This window comes from Aristolochia californica, unplaced genomic scaffold (genome assembly GCF_029961685.1).
Source record: "Aristolochia californica isolate CCGP_79_NKW_82.1479 unplaced genomic scaffold, dmAriCali1.0.hap1 SCAF_3, whole genome shotgun sequence".
NCBI lineage: Eukaryota > Viridiplantae > Streptophyta > Magnoliopsida > Piperales > Aristolochiaceae > Aristolochia > Aristolochia californica.
In genome coordinates, this window is record NW_027181992.1 from 27,164,694 (window position 1) to 27,191,647 (window position 26,954).

At 38.2% G+C, this 26,954-nt stretch overlaps 1 protein-coding gene and 1 pseudogene across 1 annotated transcript; both read left to right on the plus strand.

The window, feature by feature from the left end:
• The first annotated feature begins 16,154 nt into the window (after nt 1-16,154).
• LOC137959492 (probable histone-arginine methyltransferase 1.3) lies at nt 16,155-17,289 on the plus strand. Its single transcript, XM_068806855.1, has 3 exons — nt 16,155-16,349; nt 16,418-16,891; nt 16,978-17,289. Exons 1-3 carry the CDS (start codon nt 16,155-16,157, stop codon nt 17,287-17,289), a joined length of 981 nt encoding a protein of 326 aa, XP_068662956.1.
• A 66-nt stretch (nt 17,290-17,355) lies between these two features.
• LOC137959493 (uncharacterized) lies at nt 17,356-18,532 on the plus strand (annotated as a pseudogene).
• Nucleotides 18,533-26,954: the final 8,422 nt, after the last annotated feature.

Here is a 26,954-nt window from a genome sequence, read left to right on the forward strand (position 1 = left end):
TCAATTAATAACACTGAACAGAATGTTGAAAAACCGAGTCACACAAAGGGAAGAAGACTATCTTAGATGATGATTTTGAATTATTACAGAGGATGAAATCCTTGATGGTATTTACATCTTCCTCCACTAGTGCTACTACTACCACTATGCTTTCTGTCACTTCCTCCTCTTCATCTTGGATCATTGACGCAGGGGCCTTCGAGCATCTTACAGGTAATAAGAGTCTTTTACGTTCATTGTCTCCATGCTTTCTAGACAAGTTTGTCACCATAATAGATGGATCCCAAACCAAATTTTTTGGGAAGGGATTCTCCTATGGAACCCCTACACTTCCACTTACTAATGTCTTATTTGTTTCCCAGATCCCATTAAATTTTTTGTCTATCAGTCAGTTAGTTAAGAAAAAAGTTTAATTGTTCTATCACCTTCTCACCTTCTTCTTGTGTTTTTTAGGATCTAGCAATGAAGCAAGTGATTGGTGGAGGCCAATAAAAGGGGGGCCACTATTACTTAGACTTGTCTCCAGTGACTACAGTTTCTACTCATTAGACAAAGGCACAATTATGGCATAATAGATTTGGGCATTCGTCAACATCATCACTTCAATATTTGTTTCCTTCTTTGAAATCTTTATCTAGTCTATGTTGGAAGATGGGCCAAAGCCCATAAGACCAAGGAAGGCCCACACATCCAAGAGATGTGGAAGACGAGCTCGAGGACCATAGACCAAGAAGAAGGCCCACAGGCCCATACAATGATGGTAGGATGGTAAATAAATCGTCATCTCATAGAGATGGCATTGATGTAATTAGGTTAAGTTTTAGGGGCATAATTATAATATTAAAATTTGATTAATCTATAAATTGAGCATAGGGGGAGGGTTAGAACAACAAGTCCATAACTCTTTTTCCTCCTGTTTTCTACCAATAGGTCTCTCTCTCTTTTTCTAAATGAGCTAAATCCATGGTCCTAAAAATTCAACATGGTATTAGAGCATTATTTTCAGGATTCGTAGCTATGGTTCCAATTTTTTAGTTTGTCTCGTGCCCTTTGTTTTACTTGTTCTCTACCCTAGTGAAACCAATTTTTCTTTACAATTGTTGATTTTTGTCCAATGGCAGACAAATGCCATCTCTAGTAAAACAACCCAACATCATTAAAACCAAGACTATTGTTGCTTCAAGACAGTCATAAGTGTCCATGTACAGAAGCCGATCTAGATAGTGGAAGCAGGTGCAGAAGAGCTTTGCTCGGCAATGAAGGACGGACTGGTTCTACTCTCGTGTCTCTGGTGTGTATATGGCTGATGAGCACCGCCAAAAATTACTGACTTTGGTCGTCGGAGATCTCAATGCAGCAACATGTTTCTATTTTGTTCTTCTGTATCTTGGCATGCTAACTCACTTCCATATTCTTAATTGACTTAAAAAAATGGCTCCTTATCCACTACCATATTTGCCAACAATTCCAGCCGTCTTTGTGCGCTTTGACAATACTGTTAAAGAATTGTTGCACTAAACGCAGGAAACAACAGCTCAAACAAATGAAATCCAGGATCTTAATTATTTCTTGATCAAATAATCAAGATGTGTATTTCTTTTCTTCCGCACGGTGGCCCTTGGAGATTGTTGGCACTCTGGTTTTCTTGCATTTTTTATCTCTGGTTCTCTAGCCACATCACCATTGTTGTGAATATCTTTCATTACTTAATTTCTTGGTGATGCTCTTCCTCTAGTTGTTGTCCATGGTTGCTTCTTGTTGAATTTATGAAAAAGAGAAATACTTCATTGAATTTTTTAATCAGAGTACATGAACCTCTATTTATAATAGATGTGTTACAATGTTAGACCCACCATGGCTACACAAGCTGGTGGGACCCACCATGAGCTCGAGAGGTGTCAACAAGAGTCCTCATACAAAGTGGCTCAAGCTAAGAGATAAGGAACAGGTGGTGGAATTAAATAGAAGATTTGAAGATCAAGTGGGACCCACAAAGATACCACGAGCTGGTATCTCTATCAACATGAGCTGGAAGATCATGTGGGACCCAAAAAGATAAGATCATGAGCTGGCTTTCTACCTTGATTCACGTGATTAAATAAGAGTTAGAAGTTGAGTTAAAGTAGTCTCTTAAATAGATAATGTAATCTTATCATGATAGGCTTATCTTAGAGAGTTCTAGTTGGAATGTAATTAGGAGTCCTACGATTACTTGTACATGGACTCTATCACCTCCTCAACTATAAATAGAGGTGATTGTAACTCAGAATTATGCAAACAAGTTACTTTTTTTTTCTCCTCTCTCGTGTGAAGTTCTCTCTCTCTAATCTCCCTTATTTGCCTTCTCTTTTCTCTACCTGAGAGCTTTTCTCTACCTGAGAGCTTTTCTCTTTTTATCTTTTTTATTTCTCTCTCCCCTTGCTCGAGGTATTTTTAATTGGGTCCTAAATTCAACATGGTATCAGAGCTACAAATTTAGGATCCTATTATGCTCTATGAAGATATGATTAAAAACTACTTATGAAGCAAGTTAGAAGCTCATGAGATAAGTATTTATTTATGTTATTATTAAATTTATGCTACTGGTTTTGGATATTAAGAGGTGGTTTATAGATGTCCTTATTCATGTTTTCATCTTATTAAATTATGATAATTTATGCATCTTGGATTATCTTTGATTACAAGAGATTATCTAGGCAGTTTTTTGTCGATTTGAACACTGCTGTGATCGAGACCAGTGCATATTGGATTTTTTTTATAAATCTGTGGGAACAAGAGTACTAGATAAATAAGGATCATGTTGAGCCTTTTTTGAGTCATTATCCATTAAAATTATTTACTTAGATTTTATGCTAAGCATCTCCATTAACCGAGTTGGTTAAAGCCTTCCCTTAGTCATATGTTGATTACTTGATTGAAGAACTATTTTACTTGATTTGCCTACTATGGCTGAAGATAATGTTGACGGCTCAATAACACCTCGAGTCACCCAAAGGAGGAATCAATGACTCACTAAGTTTATTAATTTTAAATTTCATAGTTTATATAGTTTTAAGTATAATTTTCATTAATTATGTAATGAGCAAGAGAAAAGGCAGAATTGGGGCAGAATTGTCATTTTTAGCCCTAAAACACTTATGACATCAAACCCTATTTAGAGGGTAGAGAAATAGAGAAAAGGCAAGTATTGAATTAGGTTAAACAGGTTTTGGAGTTCTCCTTGACTAGCTCTAGGGTTGGGAGGTCTCCTTGACAAGCTCCAGGTATGGTTCTCTTGATTTGAGTTTTATTTCTTCTCTCTTTGAATTCTGGTTTGCATTGAGATTATCCAAGATAAAGGGAGAGGGTCTTGAGTACTGTTTTCCGAGTTCAAAGAGGGGCTTTAGCCTCTTCCACGTTTACAGCAGCAAGAGGGAAGAATTTTCCTTCAATCCGAGCAAAAAAAGGGAAGTCTCGAGTCCCTAATAGAGCAACACCTCTAAAAGAGGCAACTTTAGCCTCTAACCGAGTAAGGGTGGGTTAGGAAGTCCTAATCTATCCTCAATAGACAACAACAATATTTCTAGAGGGTCCCTACCCTATTGAACGTGAGCAACAAAAGGGGTTCAGCCCTTTCTGACCGAGAACACCAAGAGAAGTATTTTATTTACGTAGAAGACATAAGAAAAGGATACTCCTTTTCAATCCTACCAAAAATAGGTAAGGAAAGGAGGTTCTTTTCTTCATTACCAAGACCAAGAACCCTAATACAATGCTGGATTCATAATTACCTCACCGAGTTACTAGATCCATAGCTAGGGACCATAATAACTTGGTACTAGAGCAGGGTAACATAGTGGAGAACAACATTAATGAGTTAAAGGAATTGGTTCGCGGAGTTCAGCAAGCACCGGTAGAGACTGACAGAAAAATTACTGTAATGATGGAGCTGATAGTATAAATTCCAGACATGAATATTCAGATTGAGAGTCCTGGGATGATGGGAAATTCGACGATTGGAAGGAACTCAATTCCGGAACAAAGAGGAGAGGACAATTCACACAATAGAGGGGGAGATTAGTTTGCTGGATGCACTAGTTTTCCTGGCCAAATTGGAAACTTCAAATATGGAGGAGGCACCGTACCAAGGTATACAAAACTTGATTTTCTTGCTTTTAAGTTACATTGGTGTGAAATTTTTTTTATCCATCAAAGAATAACATCTAATGATGTGGTAGGGTTGGCTGCTTTCCACTTGCTTGGGGAAGCACAACTTTGGTTTCATCAAGTTGAGTCGGATGGATAAGTGCTGGATTGGGAAGAGTTTAAAGAATTATGCACTATATAATTCGGTCCTCCAGCCCACAACAACCCCTTGAGGGATTTGGAGTTGTTACTAAAAACTGGTCCAGTGAAGCTCTATCAAAAACAATTCTAGGAAAAATTGGCAAGTGCTAGCTGGATGGTTTGTGTAGACCAGTAGTTCAATTAACTTACATCAGGCCTTAATGATTTATTATGGTAGAGGTTGAGCTACATGCACTTGCTGACTTAGCTCGAGCAATGAATCAAGCTCACGCACTGTAACTTCAACAAAAAGTTCAAAACAGGAGGCCAATTTGGCAAGGGGATCGGACCACTTCCACTTGCTGGCAAGGGAGGCGCAACTATAATACTCAACTAGCTTCTTAGGTAGGGAAATAAGTCAAAAATTATCCCAGTATTAATCCTACAGTAGATACACGGCCCAACAACCCACCCGCCCAGTATATTCGGAAATTAACTAATGGGGAGATGGCGGAGCGCAGAGCAAAGAACTTATATTACAATTGTGATGAAACATACAGGGCAAGCCATCAGTGTAAACGGTTGTTCTAGTTAGAGGTCGATGAAATCACACAAGTTATCATAGAACCACTACAGATTGATACTACTGAGGAGGATCCACTAGAAATCCCTCTGCATGCCATTACAGGACAGAAATCTGCCAAAACGATGCAAGTCTGCACTCGAGTGATAGACCAGGGCCTTGTCAGCCTTGAGGATTCGGGAAGTACACATAATTTTCTCAATTGGACAACACCTTCAACTGTAGATGCTTCCACACTCAACATCAACTATTTCGGTTGCCAATGGAGAAAAAGTTCCTAGCTTCGACATTAGCAAAAAATTTAAGTTCTCAATCGGTACGACTTTCTTTCATTCTGAATTTTTTGTCATAGCTCTAGCTGGGTTCGATATGATTTTGGGAATTAAATGGCTGCAAACACTCGGCCCTATTTTATGGGATTTTACTGCTTTAATTATGAGTTTTACAATGGGTGGACAACAAGTATTATTACAGGGCAGTCATGTGGACAAGTCCCATCATATTCATTCAATTCACTCACAGGACAATCCGGACAGCAATCTAGATAATATTCTAGATGAATTCTCAGACTTGTTCCAAGATCCCTCAGGGCTGCCTCCCTTGAGGCATTGTGGCCATTGGATATGTTTAAAACATGGATCAGAAGTGGTGGTTGTTCGACCTTATTGGTACCCACATATCTAGAAAGACGAAATTAAATGATAGTGCCAAACAAAGCTACAACAAGGCCTTATTCGCAGCAGCCATTCCCCATTCTCTTCACCAATCCTCCTCGTAAAAAAACATGATGGTACATGGTGTTTCTGTGTTGATTATAGGGAATTAAATACCCAAACTGTGAAAGATAAGTTCCCTATTCCGGTGGTGGAGGAGCTTTTAGATGAATTGCATGGTTCTCATATATTCACCAAGTTGGACTTGCACTAGGGATATCATTAGGTTCGTATGCACCCAAACGACATCGAGAAAATAGCTTTTTGCATTCATCATGGCCACTTTGAATTTGTGGTCATGCCATTTGAGTTATCCAATGCCCCATACACATTCTAGGCATTAATGAACGAGTTATTCCGCAACTATCTTTGTAAATTTGTATTTGTTTTTTTCGATGACATACTCATTTACAACCAGTCTAGACATCAACATTTAGAGCATTTATGCTTGATATTTGAATTGTTGCATGCCCATCAACTAAATATAAAGAAATTGAAATGCTCATTTGCAACATCACATGTGGCCTATCTCGGCCATATTATTTCACATGATGGAGTCACAGTGGATTACGAGAAAATTCAAGCTATTGCAGATTGGCCGCAACCTATGAATACCTGAGCTTTGTGAGGGTTTTTGGGATTGATAGGTTATTACAGGAAATTTATCAGAAACTATGGTCCGATTGCTGCACCATTGACAAACCTCCTTAAGAAAAATTCCTTTATTTGGAATGAGTAGGCTAATCAGTCGTTTTCAGATCTCAAATTAGCTCTTGCATCCGCATCAGTTCTGCAACTTCCCAATTTTGAGGAGTTATTTGAGGTCAAGTGTGACACATCAGGTGGGGGCATTGGGGCCATTCTACAACAACACTTTCACCCTATTGCATATTTCAGCCGCCAGCTGGTAGTATGACATCACAAATTGCTAGCATATGAACGAAAGTTAATCAGGTTGGCCAAAGTTGTACAACATTGGCGGCCGTATTTATGGGGTCGTGCATTTCTTATTCAAACTGATCATTACAACCTCAAATATTTGCCAGAGTTGCGCCTCATGACTTCTCCTCAACAACACTGGATAAGTAAATTGTTGGGATTCGACTTTACGGTGGAATATTGTGCATGTAGATTAAACATGGCAGTCGATGCCTTGTCCTGACGTTTGGAGACCCCGCAACTTCTATATGCTATCAGCCAGCCTCATTTTCTTCTTTTAGACGTGGTGAAGGAGGAAAATGCTAACAATCCGGTTCTTCTCAATCTGCTCAAGAAAATCACAGAGGGGGCCATGGACTCTAGATAGACCATTCAGGACTCTATTGTTTATTATCGCTCACGCTTATATCCTACACAAATTCAGATTTGGTTTCAGCCATCATTTCAGCATACCATGGCAATACTCATGAAGACATCCAAAAAACCTTGCATTGCATTCGAGCAGATTTCTATTGGTAGGGTATGAAGACCTCTATTGCAACATATGTAACATCTTGTCAGGTTTGTTAACGTAACAAGGCCAAACACTTAAGTCCAGTGGGTCTCCTACAACCATTGGAACTTCCTACACAGGTGTGGGCAAATATTTCTATGGACTTTGTTAAAGGTCTTCCACTATCTTCCAGCAAGTCGATATTATTTGTGGTGGTGGATCGATTCTCCAAATATGCTCACTTCATACCCATGGCTCACCCATATACAACATCCAGAGTGGCACATATATTTCTCAAGCATATTGTTCATTTACATGGTATTCCAGAATTGATTGTCAGTGATCGGGATGCGATTTTTACCAAAACCTTTTGGTGCGTGAATTGCTACGTCTCTGCAGGACCAAGTTGAAGTTCTCATCATCATATTTTCCTCAAACAGATGGACAAACAAAGGTTGTTAACCGCATTGTAGAAATTTATCTCCGATGTCTTGTGGGCGATCATCCTAAAACCTGGGTGCAATGGCTACCGTGGGCAGAATATTGTTACAACACATCTTTCCACACAACTTTACAATCTACTCCCTTCAGTGTTCTCTATGACAAAGATCCGCCTCGGATTCTATCGTATACTCGGGGCTCCACCTACGTGGACTCAATCGATCATGCACTTATGGAACGGGACCAGGTGCTACAGAATATTTTGGATCACCTCCACAAAGTACATGTTCATATGAAGGACTTCTATGACAAGGGACACCGGGATATCAAATACAAGAAAGGTGACTATGTTTGGTTACGACTCTATCCATACCGTCAACACTCACTAGCGGGGCCAACAACATCAAAAACTCTCCCCAAAATACCTTGGGCCTTTCGCTATTATTCTACGTACCTTGGGCCCGCAATGACTAAACTGCATGATGTGTTCCATGCTTAATTACATAAACCCTTTAAGGGTCCACCTCTGTTGGCAATTCTGTCTCTTCCTCCGGTGGACAATGGACATGTTATTCTTGCTCCAGCTCCGGTATTGCAGGCCTGTCAAATTGATGATCAATGGGAGATTCTTGTACAATGGAAGGACACCAAAAAAGAAGATGCGACATGGGAGAAACTAGCCAACTTCCAATAGGTCTACCCCTCTTATGAGCTTGAGGACAAGCTCTTTCTCCATCCGGGGGGGGGGGGGGGGGTGGTTGGGGGCAGATGTTGAGGGTTCAATAGCACACCGAGTCACCCAAAGGAGGAGGAAATGACTCACTGAGTTTATTAATTTTAAATTTCATACTTTATATTGCTTTAAGTATAATTTTTCATTAATTATGTAATGAGCAAGGATGTAGGGGCAGAATTGTCATTGTTAGCTCTAAAACACTTATGACGTCAAACCCTATTTAGAGCCTAGTGAAATAGAGAAAAGGCAAGTATTGAATTAGGTTAAACAGGTTTTGGAGTTCTCCTTGATGAGCTCTAGGGTTGGGAGGTCTCCTTGATGAGCTCCAGGTATGGTTCTCTTGAGTTGAGTTTTATTTCTTCTCTCTTTGAATTCCGCTTTGCATTGAGATTATCCAAGATAAAGGGAGAGGGTCTTGAGTACTGTTTTTCGAGTTCAAGGAGAGGCTTTAGCCTCTTCCACGTTTACAGTAGAAAGAGGGAAGAATTTTCCTTCAATCCGAGCAAGAAAAGGGAAGTCTTGAGTCCCTAATCGGGCAACAACTCTAAAAGAGGCAGCTTTAGCCTCTAATCGAGTAAGAGAGGGTTAGGAAGTCCTAATCTATCCTTAGTGGGCAACAACAACCTTTCTAAAGGGTTTGTACCCTCTTGGATGTGAGTAGCAAAAGGCGTTCAGCCCTTTCTAGCCGAGAATAGCAAGTGAAGTATTTTATTTATGTAGAAGACTAAGAAAAGGAAACTCCTTTTCATTCCTACCGAAAATAGGTAAGGAAAGAAGGTTTATTTCTTTGATTACCGAGACCAAGAATCCTAATATAATTCTGGATTCACAATTAACTCACTAAGTTACTAGATCCATGTCTAGGGACCATAACAGATAATATGAGTCACAAGAGTGACATACTCAGAATCTCCATTGTACCCTTATAGGGGGTATCAAATTTTATGAACTGGTCCACATTGGTTCATCGGTTCCTTTTGACAAAGGACCTAGATGGTCATCTCACCAATCGTGGACCACATATTGATGAAGATGATATATTCTATACCAAATGGTTAAAGGAGAATACATTGGTTATTATTTGGATGATCAACAATATGGAAGAACATGTCTCCAATAATGTCATCCATCTAGAGACGGCTAAAAAAATTTGGGAGACATGCACCAAGTTGTATTCAAACTCCGACAACTTACAAAGGCCACATGATATTTTACGACGGAAGCAAGGAGACAATATACATGAGTATTTGGCACCACTTTCGAAGCTTTCTTCAAGAATGGAAACTTGCCCAGCCAAACTCTATAGATATCTTTGTCCAAGATAAATAGAAAGAGGCCTTGATAATTGCCATATGCCTTGCAAACATTAAATCGTATCTTGAAGTTGCTAAGACTCACCTTCTTAGCTCTTCCACGGTTCCTACTTTTGAGGATGTATGTGCTACACTTCTTTGTATTCTAGATGCTTCTCTCTCTACTACTAAAATACCATCCGCTATGTGCTATGGACATAGGGGAACACCATCTGACCAAGGCCAAGGCCGTGGCCGAGGCAGATTTTATAGAGGAAGAAGAAGAGGTGAAATGACTGGTTTTGACCGAACATATGGGAAGTAATGCACCCATTGTAAGGGATATGGCCACACTAGAGACACATGCTTTCATCTAAAAGAATGCTCTAAATGTGGTAGATTGGGCAACTCTCGCGAAAGATGTTATAAAGATAATGAGAATAAGGCTAACAAAACCTTAGTGAGTGATACAAAAGAAGAGCAGTCTACCTCAACAACTGCAAAACAAACTTTTATTGATGAAGACTATAAACTATTCCAAAAATTAAAGACCATGATGGGGTCCTCCCAAGTACTTCTTCACCAACCGCTGCCACCACCGCTTCAGGTATGCTTTCTGCCTCCTCTTCATCCATGATAATCGACTCAAGAGCCTCTGAGCATCTTACATGTGAAAGACATGGAGAAAAAGACATCTAATATACTTAGTTTCTCCATGTCTTTCACATAAATTTGTTACCATTGCTGATGGTTCACAAACAAAAGTTCAAGGGAAAAGATCCACTTCTGTTATACCATCACTTTTGCTCATTGATATCCTTTTTGTTCCTACTTTCCCTTTGAACCTTTTATCGGTTAGTCAACTCACCAAACAATTTAATTGTTCTATCACTTTCTCACCACTTCATGTGTGTTTCAGGATCTTACAACGAAGTGGGTGATTGGTGGAGGCCGTGAACAAGGGAGACTCTACTACCTGGATGTGCCACAAATAAATACTACATCCACCTATGACACTGAAACCAGATTATGGCACAATCGGTTGGGACATCTGTCCCCCCAATCTCTTCATCATATTTTTCCTAAAGTGCTGTCGGACCTTCATTGTGAAGCATGTCAAATGAGTAAACATCAGAGGTCTACATACTCACCTCGTCTAGGAATTAAAAGTGTTTCTCCTTTTTTGTTAATTCATACTGATGTATGGGGACCCTTGAGTGTCTCCAAAATTTCTCAAGTGAAATATTTTATTACATTCATTGATGATTTCACTTGTACCACTTGGTTATTTTTGTTTAAAGAGCATTCTGAAATACCATTGATATTTAAATCTTTTCATGCATTGGTACTCACTCAGTTTGGGCAGAAAATTAAAGTCCTTTGGTCAGACAATGCCAAATAATAAACATCCAAAGATATTGATTTTTTTGTCAAGAAAATGGCATCATTCATCAGACATCATGTGCCTACACCCCTCAACAAAATGGTGTAGCTGAATGGAAGAACCATCATATTCTTGAGTGTAGAATTTAGGATATCATGAGAGGAACTTTAGATCAACAAGAAAGAAGAAGAAGAAGAAGAAGAGAGAAGGAGAAGAAAAGAAGAAGAATGTGAAGGAGAGAGTTTGGATTAAGGAAGAAGAGGGTTGCGTCAAAAAGAAAAATGAGGGTTGGACGAATTTGTGGAAAGAGAGGAGAGTGCTTCAATGGCCTACCTCTTAGCCAATGCCTTTAATTATAGTTTTACAATGCCCTTAGGGCTACAACTTGATAAAACAAAAGACATAAAAGGAACACATATTTACACTTCTATGCCATCTTTATGGAAAGTACCATATTTTACACAAATGCCACTCCTTTGACGTGTGGGCTTCTTGTCTTGAGCTTGTGGGCTTGAGCCCATCTTCCAAAACTTCCCCTCAAGCTGGAGGAGAAAAGACATCATAAATACCCAGCTTGCCACATATAAACGATAGGATTTTAGATGTAACGGGTTTAGTGAGAATATCAACTACTTGCTCTTGAGATGACACATGTTTGAGAGAGATTATTCCTGCTTGAAACTTCTCCCGTATAAAATGACAATCCACCTCAATATGTTTAGTTCTTTCATTAAAAATTGTATTTGAAGTGATATGAATGGCTGCTTGATTATCACAATGCAGATTCAAGGACCCCTTTTTATAAAAACCTAGTTCGGTAAGAAGGGTCCTGATCCATAAAAGTTCACTAACGGTATGGGCCATAGCTCTGTATTCTGCTTCGGTGCTAGATCTTGCAACCACATTTTGCTTCTTACTTTTCCATGTAACCAAGTTTCCCCCAACCAGATTACAATATCCTGATGTAGATTTTCTATCATCAAGAGATCCAGCCCAATCTGCATTTGAGAAGCCTTCTATGTTGAAGTGCCCATGTTTTTTATACAGCAATCCTCTTCTTGGAGCTCCTTTTAGATAACGTAATATTCTCTCTAAAACCTGCCAGTGGGTAATTTGTGGTTTGTGCATAGACTCACCACACTTACAACATATGATATGTCTGGCCTAGTTACCATGAGATAAATCAGTTTTCCCACGAGTCTTTGATATTTTCCAATATCAATATCTTCTTCATTTGTGGCACATAATTTTACATTTGTATCCATAGGTGTGTCAACTGGTCTAAAACCCTTCATTCCTGTTTCTTCAAGGAGATCCAAGACATATTTCCTTTGAGACAATATTATCCCATGTTTGGATTGAAGAACTTCTATACCCAAAAAATATTTAAGCATACCAAGGTCTTTAGTCTTGAATTCCTGACATATCATTTGCTTCTCCTCTTGTATGCTCAAAGCATCATCATCGGTTAAGATAATATCATCTACGTATACGGCCAATAATATTTTCCCTTTGACCATATCTTTATAATATACGGAATGATCAACTAAGCACCGATGAAAACCAAACCATAGGAGTGTTTGACTAAATTTATCAAACCAAGCCCGAGGGGACTGCTTAAGCCCATATAAAGACTTTTTTAACCAGCATATTGACTCCCCCTCAACCAGATAACCAAGTGGTTGAACCATATAAATTTTCACATTGATATCACCATTTAAAAAAGCATTTTTAACATCCAACTGATAGATGGGCCATGAGGACTTAACAACAATAGATAAGATGATGCGTACCGAATTCAATTTTGCAACAGGAGAGAAGGTCTCCTCATAATCTATCCCATTGCATTGTGTAGCAATCGATCCATCCGAATTATGTTTCCATGAAAAAACCCATCGACAACTAACTGGTCTTTTACCTTTCGAGAGTGATGTTAAGTACCAGGTTTGGTTTTCGTATAAGGCATGCATTTCTTCATCCATAGCCGCCTTCCATTCTGGGTGTCTTAGAGCCTCCTAACATGACTGCAAAACGGAAGTAGAAGAAAGGGACGCAAGAAACTGAAAACACTCGGAAGACAAGCGATGGTGAGACATAAAATTTGAGATAGGATGCGAAGTAGTACAAGAGCGACGTTCTTTTCTTAAAGCAATAGGCCGAGTATTAAATTCAGGCCCATACATAGGAGGAGAAGGACTTACCTTGGGTGGATCCGACAACTCCACAGGTGAAGGTACAACTGGTGCATCAGTGGATGGATCCACTTCAAGATTGAACGACACAAGCGGACAAGGAGTAGTAGAAGGACAAGTTCATCCTGGAGGAGCATCATGGGAGGAGTAGAAGGGAATGTCCTCAAAGAAAGTCACATCCCTAGAGATAAACATCCTCCGAAGGGTAGGATTGTAACAGACATAACCTTTCTGGGTGCCAGAGTATCCCAAAAAAATGCACTTGATAGACCGAGGATCAAGTTTATGTTTATGTGGAGATGTAACATGAACAAAACACGTACATCTAAACACTTTCAAAGGAAGAGAAAAAGGATTTCACCATTAAATAACACAGAGTAAGGAGTTTTATGATGAAGGACTGATGAAGGTAACCTATTAATGAGAAAACATGCTGTAAGTATAGCATGAGGCCAATAGAAATAGGGTACCTTCATGGAGTAGAGGAGGTCCCGAGCAACTTCAAGAAGATGACGATTCTTCCTTTCAGCAACACCATTTTATTGAGGAGTATTGGCACATGATGTTTGATGAATAAGCCCATTACTCTCACAAAATGATTTGAAGTCATGAGACATGTATTCCTTAGCATTATCAGATCTAAGAGTTTGAATTTTCTTCCCAAATTGTGTCAAGACCATAGCATGAAAATTTTTAAACAAAGTAAGAATTTTGGAACATTGTTTAGACAGATATAACCAAGTCACTCGAGTAAAATCATCAACAAAAATGACAAAATATTTAACTTGGGAAATATTTGAGACACATAAAGGGCCCCATACATCAGAATGTATTAGCTCAAACGGAGCAGTACTTGTAGTTGTAAGACGAGGAAAATATGTAATCATGACATGTTTACTTTGACAAACCTCACAACTGAAATTAGAAAGTCCTTTTAAATATAGAAGCAAAGAACGAAGTGAAGGGGTAGACGGATGACCAAGTTGGTTGTGCCAAAGTTGGGCCTTAGACGTAGTGGACGATAATGCAACTAATGGTGGAAGAGTGAAGTAGTGCAAACCCCCCTTTTCATAGCCACCACCAATCATCCGCTTCGTAGCGAGATCCTGAAAGACACAAGAAGACGGTGAGAAGGTGATAGAGCAATTTAATTGTTTGGTCAATTGGCTAACCGAGAGCAAATTTAAAGAAAATTGAGGAACAAACAAAAAATCTTGAAGGGGAATAGATGAAGTAAGAGAGGAGGAACCTTTGCCAAGGACCTTGGTTTGGGTACCATCAGCAATAGTAGCAAATTTATGAGGATAACAAGGAGATAAGGACTGCAACAAGTGTTTGTTACCTGATAAATGTTCGGAGGCCCCGGAGTCGATGATCCAAGAGGAAGAGGAAGAAGAGGAAGAAAGCATACTTGAGGCAATAGTAGTGGCATTAGTAGATGATAAGGGAATAGAGGATTCTATGAAGGACTTCATTTTCTGAAATGCAGCATAGTCCTCAGCCATAAGAGTCACATTTCCGGATGATGATTCAGCCTTATCTTCATTTTTCTCAACGTTAACCGAGACTAGGTTAGCTGTGGCCCAATCAGGCTTACCATGAAGTTTCCAGCATGATGCCACAAGGTGGTTTTGACGGCCACAATAAGTGAAAAGTTGATGCTCAGTACGGAAAGAATTCTGACCTGTTCTACCACCTCTATTTTCAGCCCCTCTCATAGTTTGATCCCCTCTCATATTTCTGCCCCGTCCTTGGGATGAGAAAGATGTTCCCCGATTGCCAGATAACATCACCGATGGAGCATCAATAGGAGAAGGAGGGGATGGATCCGGTATCCAAAGTAATGTAACACTAATATCATCGAAGGATGGAAGAGCATAAGAACTTAGAAGCTGAATTTTGGCCACCTGAAGGTATGGTTTATCATTCGATAAGCAAATGGGTGCTGCCAAAGCTTCTCTTTGTCGTTCTTGAACGGAAATATCAGAGGAATATGGCTGAGCTAGTTTCCATTCTTGAAGAAGACCTTGAAACCATGCCAAAAATTCGTGAATATTATCTCCATGTTTCGTATGCAGCATGTTTTGTAATACATCATATATTTTTTGTAATGAAGCAGTGCTTGAGTAAAGCTTGGTGCAAGTGTCCCATATGTTCTTGGCGGTTTCCAAGTGGACCACATTGTTGGCCACCTACTCTTCCATGCTATTAATGAGCCAACTTATCACCATGTTATCATCCTTAACCCACTTGTGGTAGGACGCATCTTCTTCATCAATCGGAGGAGGAAATTTAACAACGTGGCTCAAGAGGTCACGAGTAATAAGAATCCTCCGAACCGATTGTGACCAACTCATGTAATTGGAGAGACCTCTAAGTGGAATTGTAGTAATACGGAGTATATCACTCTTATAACTATTGTATCCAATCTCCATGATGAGGCAAGTAAAATATGGAGGTCAAGGGAAAAGGTCTTTTTCAAAGAAAAATTACTCTGAATAGAAGACGCATAAAATCCGAGAGCTCTCTGTCTTGGAAAAGCTCCCCGTAACCAAACCCCAAAGGGCTGCTGTTTGCCACCAGAAAAGAGGAGGCTCCATCGGCACCATCAGAAGCAAATCCGGTGGGCTTTGGCTTCCAAACTCTCACTCACCCTCTCAACCTCAATCTTGGTCTCATCAGCACAACGAAAAATGAACTTCCAAAAAATTTGGGGTAAACCCCGGCGATGAATTTCTCCCAATTTCATCTTCTCTTTTCTCTAATCCCTTTATGTGTTACAAAATTCCTCTCCAATGGCGTTTAAATTTTTCTGTGAAACAGAGAAATAGAGATAATTTTACAGAATCCTGAATTTTGGGTCTGAAACGCAAGAGGTGATTTCTTTGGGAATTCTGGGAATGCTTAAAAACTTTATTGGGGGGATTTGTTTTTCTGTTGATGTGCACAGTACCTATGCGTATGTTCTTTGTCAAATTGAAAATGTGGTACTTAATTTTTTGGGTTCCATATTTGCTGTTTGGGCATTGTTCGTGAAAATGTTTCAATTCAGTAGGAGTTCTGAATATGAGAAGTAGCTAACGTGGGGAAAACGGGAGATAAAAATTTTTTTGGCATGCTGGGAGTGGTCTTGAGGTCGAATGATATCAAATTTTATGGAATGAATTATATTGTTGTGGATGAACAGCGCAACAATGTGGCTATTTCTGGTCATTTTTCCAGTAGTGTCAGTCCATTTCAAAATGTTCTATTCAATTTTTTTGGATGGTGTATGCTGCTCGGCCACTGTTTGTCAAAATTTGTCAATCAGGTGAGAGTTCTGCTACAATGTCCTTCCATTACTATGGCCAGCCTCTACATTAGCAAAATATGTTACAGGATTATGTGAGGACAGGAACCTATTATGCTGCAGTAATTGAGAACCGTTCAGATTTCCATGATCGTGTTATTGTTGACGTTGGTGCTGGTAGTGGTATTCTTTCATTATTTGTAGCTCAGGCTGGTACAAGGCATGTTTATGCTATGGAGGCATCTGAAATGGCTAAACATGCACGTAGACTGATAGTAGGAAATCCCTCATTGGGACAAAGAATAACGATTGTCAAAGGCAAAGTTGAGGAAGTCGAGCTGCTTGAAAAATTAGATATACTCATTTCCGAGACCATGGGCACTTTACTTGTCAATGAAAGAATGCTAGAGTCATATGTAATTGCAAGAGATCGGTTTCTTGTTCCCAATGGGAAAATATTTCCAACAATTGCGAGGATACACTTGGCTCCTTTCAGTAGTGAATTTTTTTATGTTGAAATTACAAACAAGTACCTCTTTTGGCAGCAACATAACTACTATGGGGTTTACCCCTTTACATGAACTTGCATTTCTAGGATATTTTTTTCAACCTATGGTAGATGCATATGTTGGAGCTTCTGACTTAGAAGGATTCGGGAGATGAGACAGGAGGAAGCTGCTGGTTTTGCAGCACTTGGTTCTTCCACCAATTTTTTTGTGCTGCTGCTGTGGCACTGCAGAAACCAGTGCTGCCAACAGTGCCACTGCTGAAAACAGTGCTGATGATTCTACGAGTAGTAGTAGCAGTGACGTATGGCACACAAATATCTATTGTTGTTACTCCTTTGCAGGATGTAGCTAATTCTGGCCGGATAGGGACAACATGTGGAGCTCTTGAACCCAAGATAATACTGATATTTCATATTGCTGCTGCTATTGTAGTGAAGATAAGGGCTCCCTAGCAGAAATTACAAACTGAAACATATAATGCAGTTGAGCACCACCTGGGAAATTCTCACTTTGACCAAATGAGACAAGACCTTGTGAAGAAGATTGGAGAAGCAACTACTTTGTAAGTCAGGGGAACTGGGATTCAGTACGTTTTCCCTCAATGTATTGCAGTTTGCAAAGACCCCAGATGAGGCCGTTGCTACGAGTGTTACAGCGAGGATCCAAAGATTGTCAAGGAGATGACAAAGATGTTCTTTGGTTTATAAGGAGAAATCCTTCAAAGAGGACGACTGGGTGCTCCTTATGCTACTGGACAAAAGAAGGTTGCCTGTGCGATGCACTTTCTTGGTGATGGTGGCACCCAGAAAGGGATCAATGAGTACATCACCATAATCGACTTCCATTCACTGCTGAGCATTCACATGCCTGCTTACTATGCTGCTTACTATGATGTCTGGCAAGGAGTTGATAGAATCACGTACCCACCTCACACCAACTACTCGTCCTCTATTGCTACAGCAATTCAATCTGGACTCGACATCGTAATGGCGGGGTATAACTTCAATAAATTCATTGAGGACCTAACCAATCTTGTGAGCAGTAGAGTCATTCCCTTGAGCAGAATTGACAATGCAGTAACCGGGATCTTGCGTATCAAATTCATGATGGGTCTCTTCGAGAATCCTTACTTTGACAACAACTTGGTCGATCAAATTGGAAACCAGGAACACAAAGAGCTGGCTAGAGAAGCAGTCAGAATAGCACTTGTGCTTCTCAAAAAAAAGGAAAAGACTCTGGTCAGCCTTTACTTCCCCTCCCCAAGAAGGCAAAGAGCATTCTCATAGTTGGAAGCCATGCCCATGACCTGGGTTCCCAATGCGGTGGCTCGACCATCACTTGGCATGGTCTCGAAGGAAACAACCTCACCGAGGTAACGACGATCTTGGAAGTTGTTCCTGCTATTAATATCAAACCAGAAGTTGCCACTTTGGAGCAGGTGATAGTTCAACTTGTTGTTTGGTTGCTTATCCGTATTGGGCTATGCAATAGCAAGTGATGTAGGCAGTGTCAGCAAAAAAAAAAAAAATCGCTTCTCGGGTGAATTGCTTCAGTTTTTTCGTCCAGTGGCTGCCACAGATACCACAGTTACTACTTGGGACTAGGCGGAGATGCCGACAAGGGCAAGCAGACCCTACCTTCGAGTTTGAGGACAAGCTCTTTCTCCTAGGGGGTGTAATGTTATGCACACAATAACATTATTAAGAGTCCAATTAATTGATTTTATTTAATTTACTTTATTTTATTTTAGTTAAGGAATTAATAGCCCACAAGGGCATTTTTGTAATATTTTATCTTGAACCTTGTAAGGGTGAACCCTCTTTAAGGGGTAAGAATAATGAGAAAAGATAAGCATTGATTAGAGTAAACAAGGGTTTTGAGTTCTCCTCAATGAGCTCAGGGGTGTGTGTTCTCCTCAAAGAACCTAGGGTTTTCAAGCTTCCCTTTGGCTTGATTTTTCGTCTTTCTCTTCTTCCTTCCTATGAATCCATGTGTCAGATCCTAGACCGCAACAAAATCCTTGTAAAATGACCCATGAAATAATCTCATGCGAGTATCTGCAACACATAATATGCTGACCGAGGAATAAACTATCAATAATTCAAAATAATAATCCAATTGGAGAAAAATAATCGAGCTGAGCCAAGTTAGGTATCACCTACCACAATTATTATTGCGAGTCAGGATTCTTGGTCTTTAATTTTCTTTGCTGCAAAATTTTCTTCTTAGATGCAAAAGCTTCATATTTTGTCCTCCCCCTTTCTCGAATATTATAGTCACATAATACTTACCACAACATATAAAATATCTCTTTCTTGTACTTATACTTCTCCCCCTCAAATTGGGAGGTAATGGCAGTGATCCCAACTTGAATCAAATAACATAGATGTTGTAATAAGAAATAAAAATAGCATGATAATGGGAATCAAAGGAAGATAAGATGATGGAGCTACAATGTTCTTTATTCAAATCTTCATTAGGATAACCAATGCTGACAATAGATAGCAACCGAGGAGTCCTTCTTCAATAATAATATCTCAGTCAAAAAGATACAATAGCAACAATGGAAATGGGCCATTGCCCAAATAATATGTACAAAATTTGCAGTAGTATAGTATTGGATAATCGGTAAATAATGAAATTCCTTAAGAGTAATAAGGACACATGAAATAATTCGGCTTAAATTCGGATTTTTCAATGCAACAGGATACCAACATGACCTTTGATTATTCCAATGCGAACATATCCTTAAATATAGATCAGTTTGATATGAAAATTTATCCTTATGAAGATAGACTTAAATACCTTTCATCCAAGTATAACTTATCTTCATAAAATATATTTCTTTTAAGATAAATAATCTGATAGATTTTGATCTTTGTAATCTGGCCAAATTAAGCACTCATTCTCCTTTTTCCACCATGATCATTGACTCTTCATAGATCAATATCTCCATATAAAAAACTCAAATAGAGAATTGGTAGAATAGGTAAGAAAATAGACTTATAGATCTTTCTTTGGATATATAATTCTCCTTATAAAGTTTCATTCTTAATAGCATAAAATAGTTCAGAAGTAAAAGTTTTTTGTTGCTGCTCAAACCTCTTTTGCAATCTGACCTTCATTGCTTCAAATATCAATTTCTCTTTGTAGATAACTCCGATTGGAAAAAAATGTTTTCCCTTGAAGTAGACTCGAATATCATTCTGACAATATATAATTTACAATATGAAAAGCTCAGTATAAAGGTGAAAACACAAAGTAAACAAGGGCTATGGGGACTGAAAAGAGAAACAAAAAAGATAACTATGAACCTACACTGTTAGAGATAATAGATAAAAAAAAGATGACATTATCTCTAGGGGTTGACCAAGTCAACACACAAAACTTGCTCTGATACCATGTTGAATTTATGGACAAGAGGAATACTTCATTGACTTTGTTAATCAAAGTACTTGATCCTCTATTTATAATAGAGGAAGGTAGTAGAGTCCAACTACAATTAAACTACCCTTGTTCCAATTACACCCAAACTCTAACACTTAAAAGATAAGTCCTAGCATAATTAAATAACCCAATATAAATAGAAGACTAGCATGGCTTAAACACCTCTAAACTGAATCTCCTCTGTGAGACATGCTTCCATAATAATTTTGGCTCTATAAGACTTCTTATTGTGTAAGACTCTCCCTGCCACCTCATGCAAGGTTCCTCCATTGTGGGCTCCCAACCACAAATAATTTTCATCTTTTTTACGGGGATGAAGTTCTTCCGTCATGGACTTCCAACCACAAATAATTTTCATCTTTTTGACGAGAATGAAGTTCCTCCGTCGTGGACTCCCAACCACAAATAATTTTCATCTTTTTGATGGGGATGAAGTAAATGATGACATGAGGCCACCTATTATTCAATAATAATGTCCCTAAAGAGACATAATAGCTACAACTGAATATAACATGACCATCTTCCAACACATATAACACGAACCAAATAGTAAACTTTGTCAAAGAACCCATGAGATAATCCGATATAAAAATTTCTTCTTTGATGCACAAGCTTCATCTTTTGTGCTCCCCCTTTCTTGAATATTTTGGTCACATAAACTTATCCACAACATAAGCAATAAAATACCTCTTTCTTGTTCTTCTTCTACTTCTCCCCCTCAAGCTGGGAGGTAATGGTAGTGATCCCATCTTGAACCAAATATCATAGAAGTAGCAATAATCCCAAATAACAGAGATTTTTAAATAAGCCCTCAAACCAAGGAGAAGTGAGATATTTTCCTGATATATCAACTCAAACAGTGATGAAAAATAAGAGGCATAAATTTGGATTTTTCAATACAACAGGATACCGGTATAACCTTTGATTCTTCCAATTCGAATATATATTTCAATATAGATCAGATTGACATGAAATTTTTTCCTACTGAAACTAGACTTAAATACATTGAATCCAAGTATAACATCTCTTCATAAAATATAATTATCAGAAGATAAATAATCTGATAGGTTTCTGTCTCTGTCATATGACTGAACTAAGTTCTGTTTCTCTTGTTTTTCCAGAACGACCATTGACTCTTCCAAGATCAATATATCCTTATAAAAAATCATACCCATAATTGGTTGAATAGGTAAGAAAATAGACTTACAAATATTTATTTTGAAATATAATTCTCCATATAAAGTCTCTTGCTTGATAACACAAAATATCTCAGAATTTGAAGTTTTCTGCTGCCGCTCGAACCTCTTTTTAATTATGACCTTTGCTGTTTCAAATATCAATTTCTCTTTGTAGATAACTCAAATAAAAAATCATTTGAATAGGTAAAAGAATAGACTTCAGATCTTTATTTTGATGTATATATCTCTCCATATAAAATCTACTTCTTGATAGCAAAACCTACCTCGGATGCTGAAGTTTTCTGTTGCTGCTCGAATCACTTTTTTAATCTGACATTCACTCATTCAAACATCAATATATCTTTGTATATAACTCCGATTGGATCAAATAGGTTTTCTTTAGAAATTAGACTCAAATATCTTTCCGTAAATATATAATTTGAAATATAATAAACTATGTATAGAGGTGAAAAATGCAAAGAAATCTACGGGTGTAGGGACTAAAAAAATAACTATGAACCTAGACCTAGGGTTTAGGGTTTAGAGAAAAGGATCACATTACCTCTGTGAGTTGACCAAGTCAACTCACAAAACCTTCTCTGATACCATGTTGAATTTATGGAAAAGTTAAATACTTCATTGACATCAATAACTTGTTGTAATCAGAGCACATGAACCTCTATTTATAATAGAGGGAGGTAGTAGAGTCCAATTACAATAAAACTACCCTTGTCCTAATTACACCCAAACTCTAACATTTAGGGTAAGTCCTAACATAAATAGGTAACTCAATATTGATAAAAGACAAATGTAACTTAAACTAAAACTCTTCTTGGTCGTGACCCTAAGATAAAGATACTTTTGTGAGTCCTTCTTGATCTTCCAACTGATGTGATAAGGATGCCAGCTCTTGGTAATCATTGTGGGTCCTACTTCTTATGGGCTTGGGACCATCTTGTGGGCCTTTCTTGGTCATGTAACCCATCTTATAATAATCTTACACATGTGGGCCTTCCTTGGTCGTTTGGGCTTGAGCTTATCTTCCAATAGAAGCATCGGCCGATGCCACACTTGCGGAGTTTACAAATCTTTCCAAGGTAAGTCCATCTTCCCCTCTTGTATTTGGTCCACCATTGGATACTAGGCCCATAAATTTTCTTAAGGAACTTGGGACTTGTACTAGGCCCTCTACTTCTCATCCTATATAAATTTTGTTTGTCACCATAATTGTCTTCTTCTTCTTCTTGTTGTCAATCCTTGTATGTATTAACGCCCTATGCTGAGTTGGTCACGGATCGACTTGCGTGTCAGGTCGCCGTGGGGGTTGGAAGGGCCTGGGGATTTGGGGCGGAGCCCCCTCCCACTCCATGGTATACTAACTATGTTGAATTTAGGATCCCTTTACTGATATCTAGAGCAAGGTGAGAGAGGGAGAAAGAAAAAGAAGGAGAGATAGAGATAGAGAGCTCTCGGTAGAGCGAAGAGAAAGGAAAAAAAGGAAAAAAGAGTTTAGGCTCGAGAGGGAGACTTCATGAGATGAGAAGTGTAGAACTACTTCACTTTCTTATTATAATTTGAGTACAAGCACCTCTATTTATAGTAGAAGAAAGTAGTAGAGTCCAAATACAATTAAACTACCATTCTCCTAATTACACCAAAACTATAACTCTTAAAGATAAGTCTATCATAATTAAATAACTCAACATAATTAGAAAACTAATATAACTCAAACTAAAACTCTTCTTTGAGGCACATGATCATATGATAAGGATGCCAACTCGTGGTTATCATGGTGGGTCCCACTTGATCTTCCAACTCATGAGATAAGGATACCAACTTGTGGTTATCATTGTGGATCCCACTTGATCTTCAAATCTTCCAATTCATGTCAGCTAATGACGACTCATCATGCCATCTCACATTCTCATGGTGGGTCCCACCAGCTCGTGCAACCATGGTGGGTCCCACTTTGTAACAAACTGTTATTTCATTAAGAGCAGTTTGAGAATTTTACTTTTGTATCGCGGTTGCCCTATATTTCCCTTTATAATTGAGGGGTGCCACTATTAGGGTTTGATGATCTTAATCTGAGGAGCATCTCGAGATCTTAGAGAGAAACACCTGTAAGTGTGCAATTTCTTTTGTTAAGTATTTCGTTTGCATAGTGGATGACTGCAATGGTAGAAGATAGGACGTAGTCTCACCTTGAGGCGAACCTGTATAACTCTTATTGTGCTTTTTCATGCTTGGTTTTCCTTTCTACTGTGATTATTATTATTTTTTCTTGTTGGTTTGAAATTAGGGCATCTAATTCCTCACAAGTGGTATGAGAGCATTGGTTTGTGATTGAAAAAAAATGGTTGGCGGAGAAGGATCAACACTTGTAATCAACAAGTTTGATGGTATGGATTTAACGTTCTAGAGGATGAAAATCAAAGATTATCTATATAGTAAAAAGTTGCACCACTTCTGGATATGAAACCAGAAGGTATGAACGATGATGTGTGGAATCTCCTCAATAGACAAGTGTTGGGAGTAGTTCGGTTAACATTGTCGAAGAACGTTGCTCACAACTTAGCGTCGGATAAAACCACTGCGGGGATGATGGAGATTCTGTCTAACATGTATGAGAAGCCTTCCACAAATAATATGGTACATCTCATGAAAAAACTCTTCAATTTAAAGAAGACAGAAAACACATCAATAGCATCACATTTGAATGAGTTTACCATGATTGTCAATCAATTGACTTCTGTTTTTTGAATTTGTGGAAAAGAAAAAAATACTTCATTGAATTCATAAACTTATCATAATCAGAGTACATGAACCTCTATTTATAATAGAGGAAGGTAGTACAGTCCAATTACAATAAAACTGTCTTTGTCCTAATTACACCCAAACTCAAACACTTAAATATAAGTCCTAGCCTAATTAAAAAATTCAATATAGATAAAAGACAAATATAACTCAAACTAGAACTCTTCTTGGACGTGACTATAAGCCAAATATGCCTTTGCGAGTCCTTCTTGATCTTCCAAAGCATGTGATAAGGATGCCAGCTCGTGGTAATCATGGTGGATCCTACTTCTTATGGGTTTGGGCCCATCTTGTGGGCCTTCTTTGGTCGTGTGGCCCATCTTATAATACTCTTATATATGTTGGCCTTCCTTGGTCGTGTGGGCTTGGGCCCTATCTTTCAACATTCCCCCTCAAGTTGGGGGTGAGAGAACATCAAGAACTCCCAACTTGCTGTAAATGATGTATAGAATATTTTTGTATAAAATGGCAGTCCTCTAATCTTCCAACACTCCCCCTCACGTTGGTGCTCTCTTCCATAAGACCCAACAGGACAATTTAGGGGGGGTATAACATAGATGTAATAATAAGTTCCTCTATCATGATGTCCCAACCGTTGACATTTGATATTTTTGACGGGGTATTAAGTTCCTCCGTCATGGAATCCCAACCATTGATACTTGATATGTTTGACAGGATATTAAGTTCCTCCGTCATGGAATCCCAACTATTGACACTTGATATTTTTGAAGGGGTATTTACTTCCTTCGTCATGGAATTCAAGCTGGGAGGTAATGACAGTGATCCCAGCTTGAACCAAATATCATAGATGTAGCCATGAGCCAAAATAAAAAAGATGTATAGATAAGTCCTCAAAGAAGGGAAAAGTGAGACATTTTCCTGATATATCAACTCAAAAGTGGCGCAAAACAATGGGCTTAAATTCGGATTTTTCAATGCAACAGAATACCAACATGACCTTTGATTCTTCCAATGAGAATATATCTTTAAATATAGATCAGATTGATATGAAATTTTCTTCTTCGAAACTAGACTTAAATATATTTCATAAAAGTATAAATTTTCTTCATAAAATATAATTTTTAGAAGATAAATAATCTTATATATTTCGGTCTTTGTCTTCTGGCTGAACTAAGTACTGTTTCTCCCTTTTTTCCAAAATGACCATTTACTCTTCCAAGATCAATATCTCCTAATAAAAAAATCATACAGAGAATTGGTTGAATAGGTAAGAAAATAGACTTACATATATTTATTTTGATATATAATTCTACACATAAAGTCTCTTTATTTATAGCATAAAATACCTCAAAAGTTGAATCTTTCTGCTACTGTTTAAACCTCTTTTGCAATCTAACCTTTGTTGCTTCAAATATCAATTTCTCTTTGTAGATAACTCAGATAAAAAAATTGGTTGTAAAAGAATATACTTACAGATATATCTTTGGATATATATTTATCCATATAAATTCTAGTTCTTGATAGCATAAAATACCTCGAAAACTGCTGCTCAAACCTTTTTTCCATCTGACCTTTGCTCATTCAAATATCGATATCTCTCTATAGATAACTCCGATTGGAAAAAAAATCATTTTTATTTGGAAATTAGATTCAAATATCTTTCTTTAAATATACAATTTTCAATATGAAAAGCTCAGTATAGAGGTGAAAAATACAAAGTAAACTACTGGTGTAGGGACTAAAAAAAATAACTACGAACCTAGACTTAGGGTTTAGGGTTTAGAGAAAAGGATCTCATTATCTCTATGGGTTGACCAAATCAACTCACATAACCTGCTCTAATACCATGTTGAATTTATGGAAAAGAAATAAATACTTCATTGACTTCATAAACTTATTATAATCAGATTACATGAACCTCTATTTATAATAGAGGAATGTAGTAAAGTCCAATTACAATAAAACTACCTTTTGTCCTAATTACACCCAAACTCTAACACTTAAAGATACGTCCTAGCCTAATTAAATAACTCAATATAGATAAAAGACAAATATAACTCAAACTAGAACTCTTCTTGGACATGACTATAAGATAAAGATGCCTTTGTGAGTCTTTCTTGATCTTCAAACTTATATGATAAGGATACCAGCTCGTGGTAATCATGGTGGGTCCTACTTCTTATGGGCTTGGGCCCATCTTGTGGGCCTTCTTTGGTTGTGTGGGCCATATTATAATACTCTTAGATATATGGGCCTTCCTTGGTCGTGTGGGCTTGGGCCCTATCATTCAACACTGTTCAAATTAATTTTAATGATGAGGTTCATGCTTTAATTCTTTTGGTGTCTCTGCCAAATTGTTGGGAGCCTATAAGGGTTGTGGTAAGCAACTCTGTAGGCAATGGGAAGTTAATCTTTGATGATGTTCAGGATACCATTCTCGTGGAGGAAGTTCGTATAAAGGACTCCTGAGAATCGTCGAAATCTAATTCTGCCCTAAGTTTTGATACTTGGGGCAACAACTTCGAGAGGAATTCCAACAAAGGGAATGGTAAAGGGAAGTCAAGAAATGGTACAAACAATTCCAAATTCGGAAGGAATGTGGAATGTTGGAATTGTGGCAAGTTTGGTTACATAAAGAAGAACTACATAGTACAGAGGAAGGATGAAAAAATAATGTTGCTATAAATACGGTGACTGAAGAGGTACAAGATGAT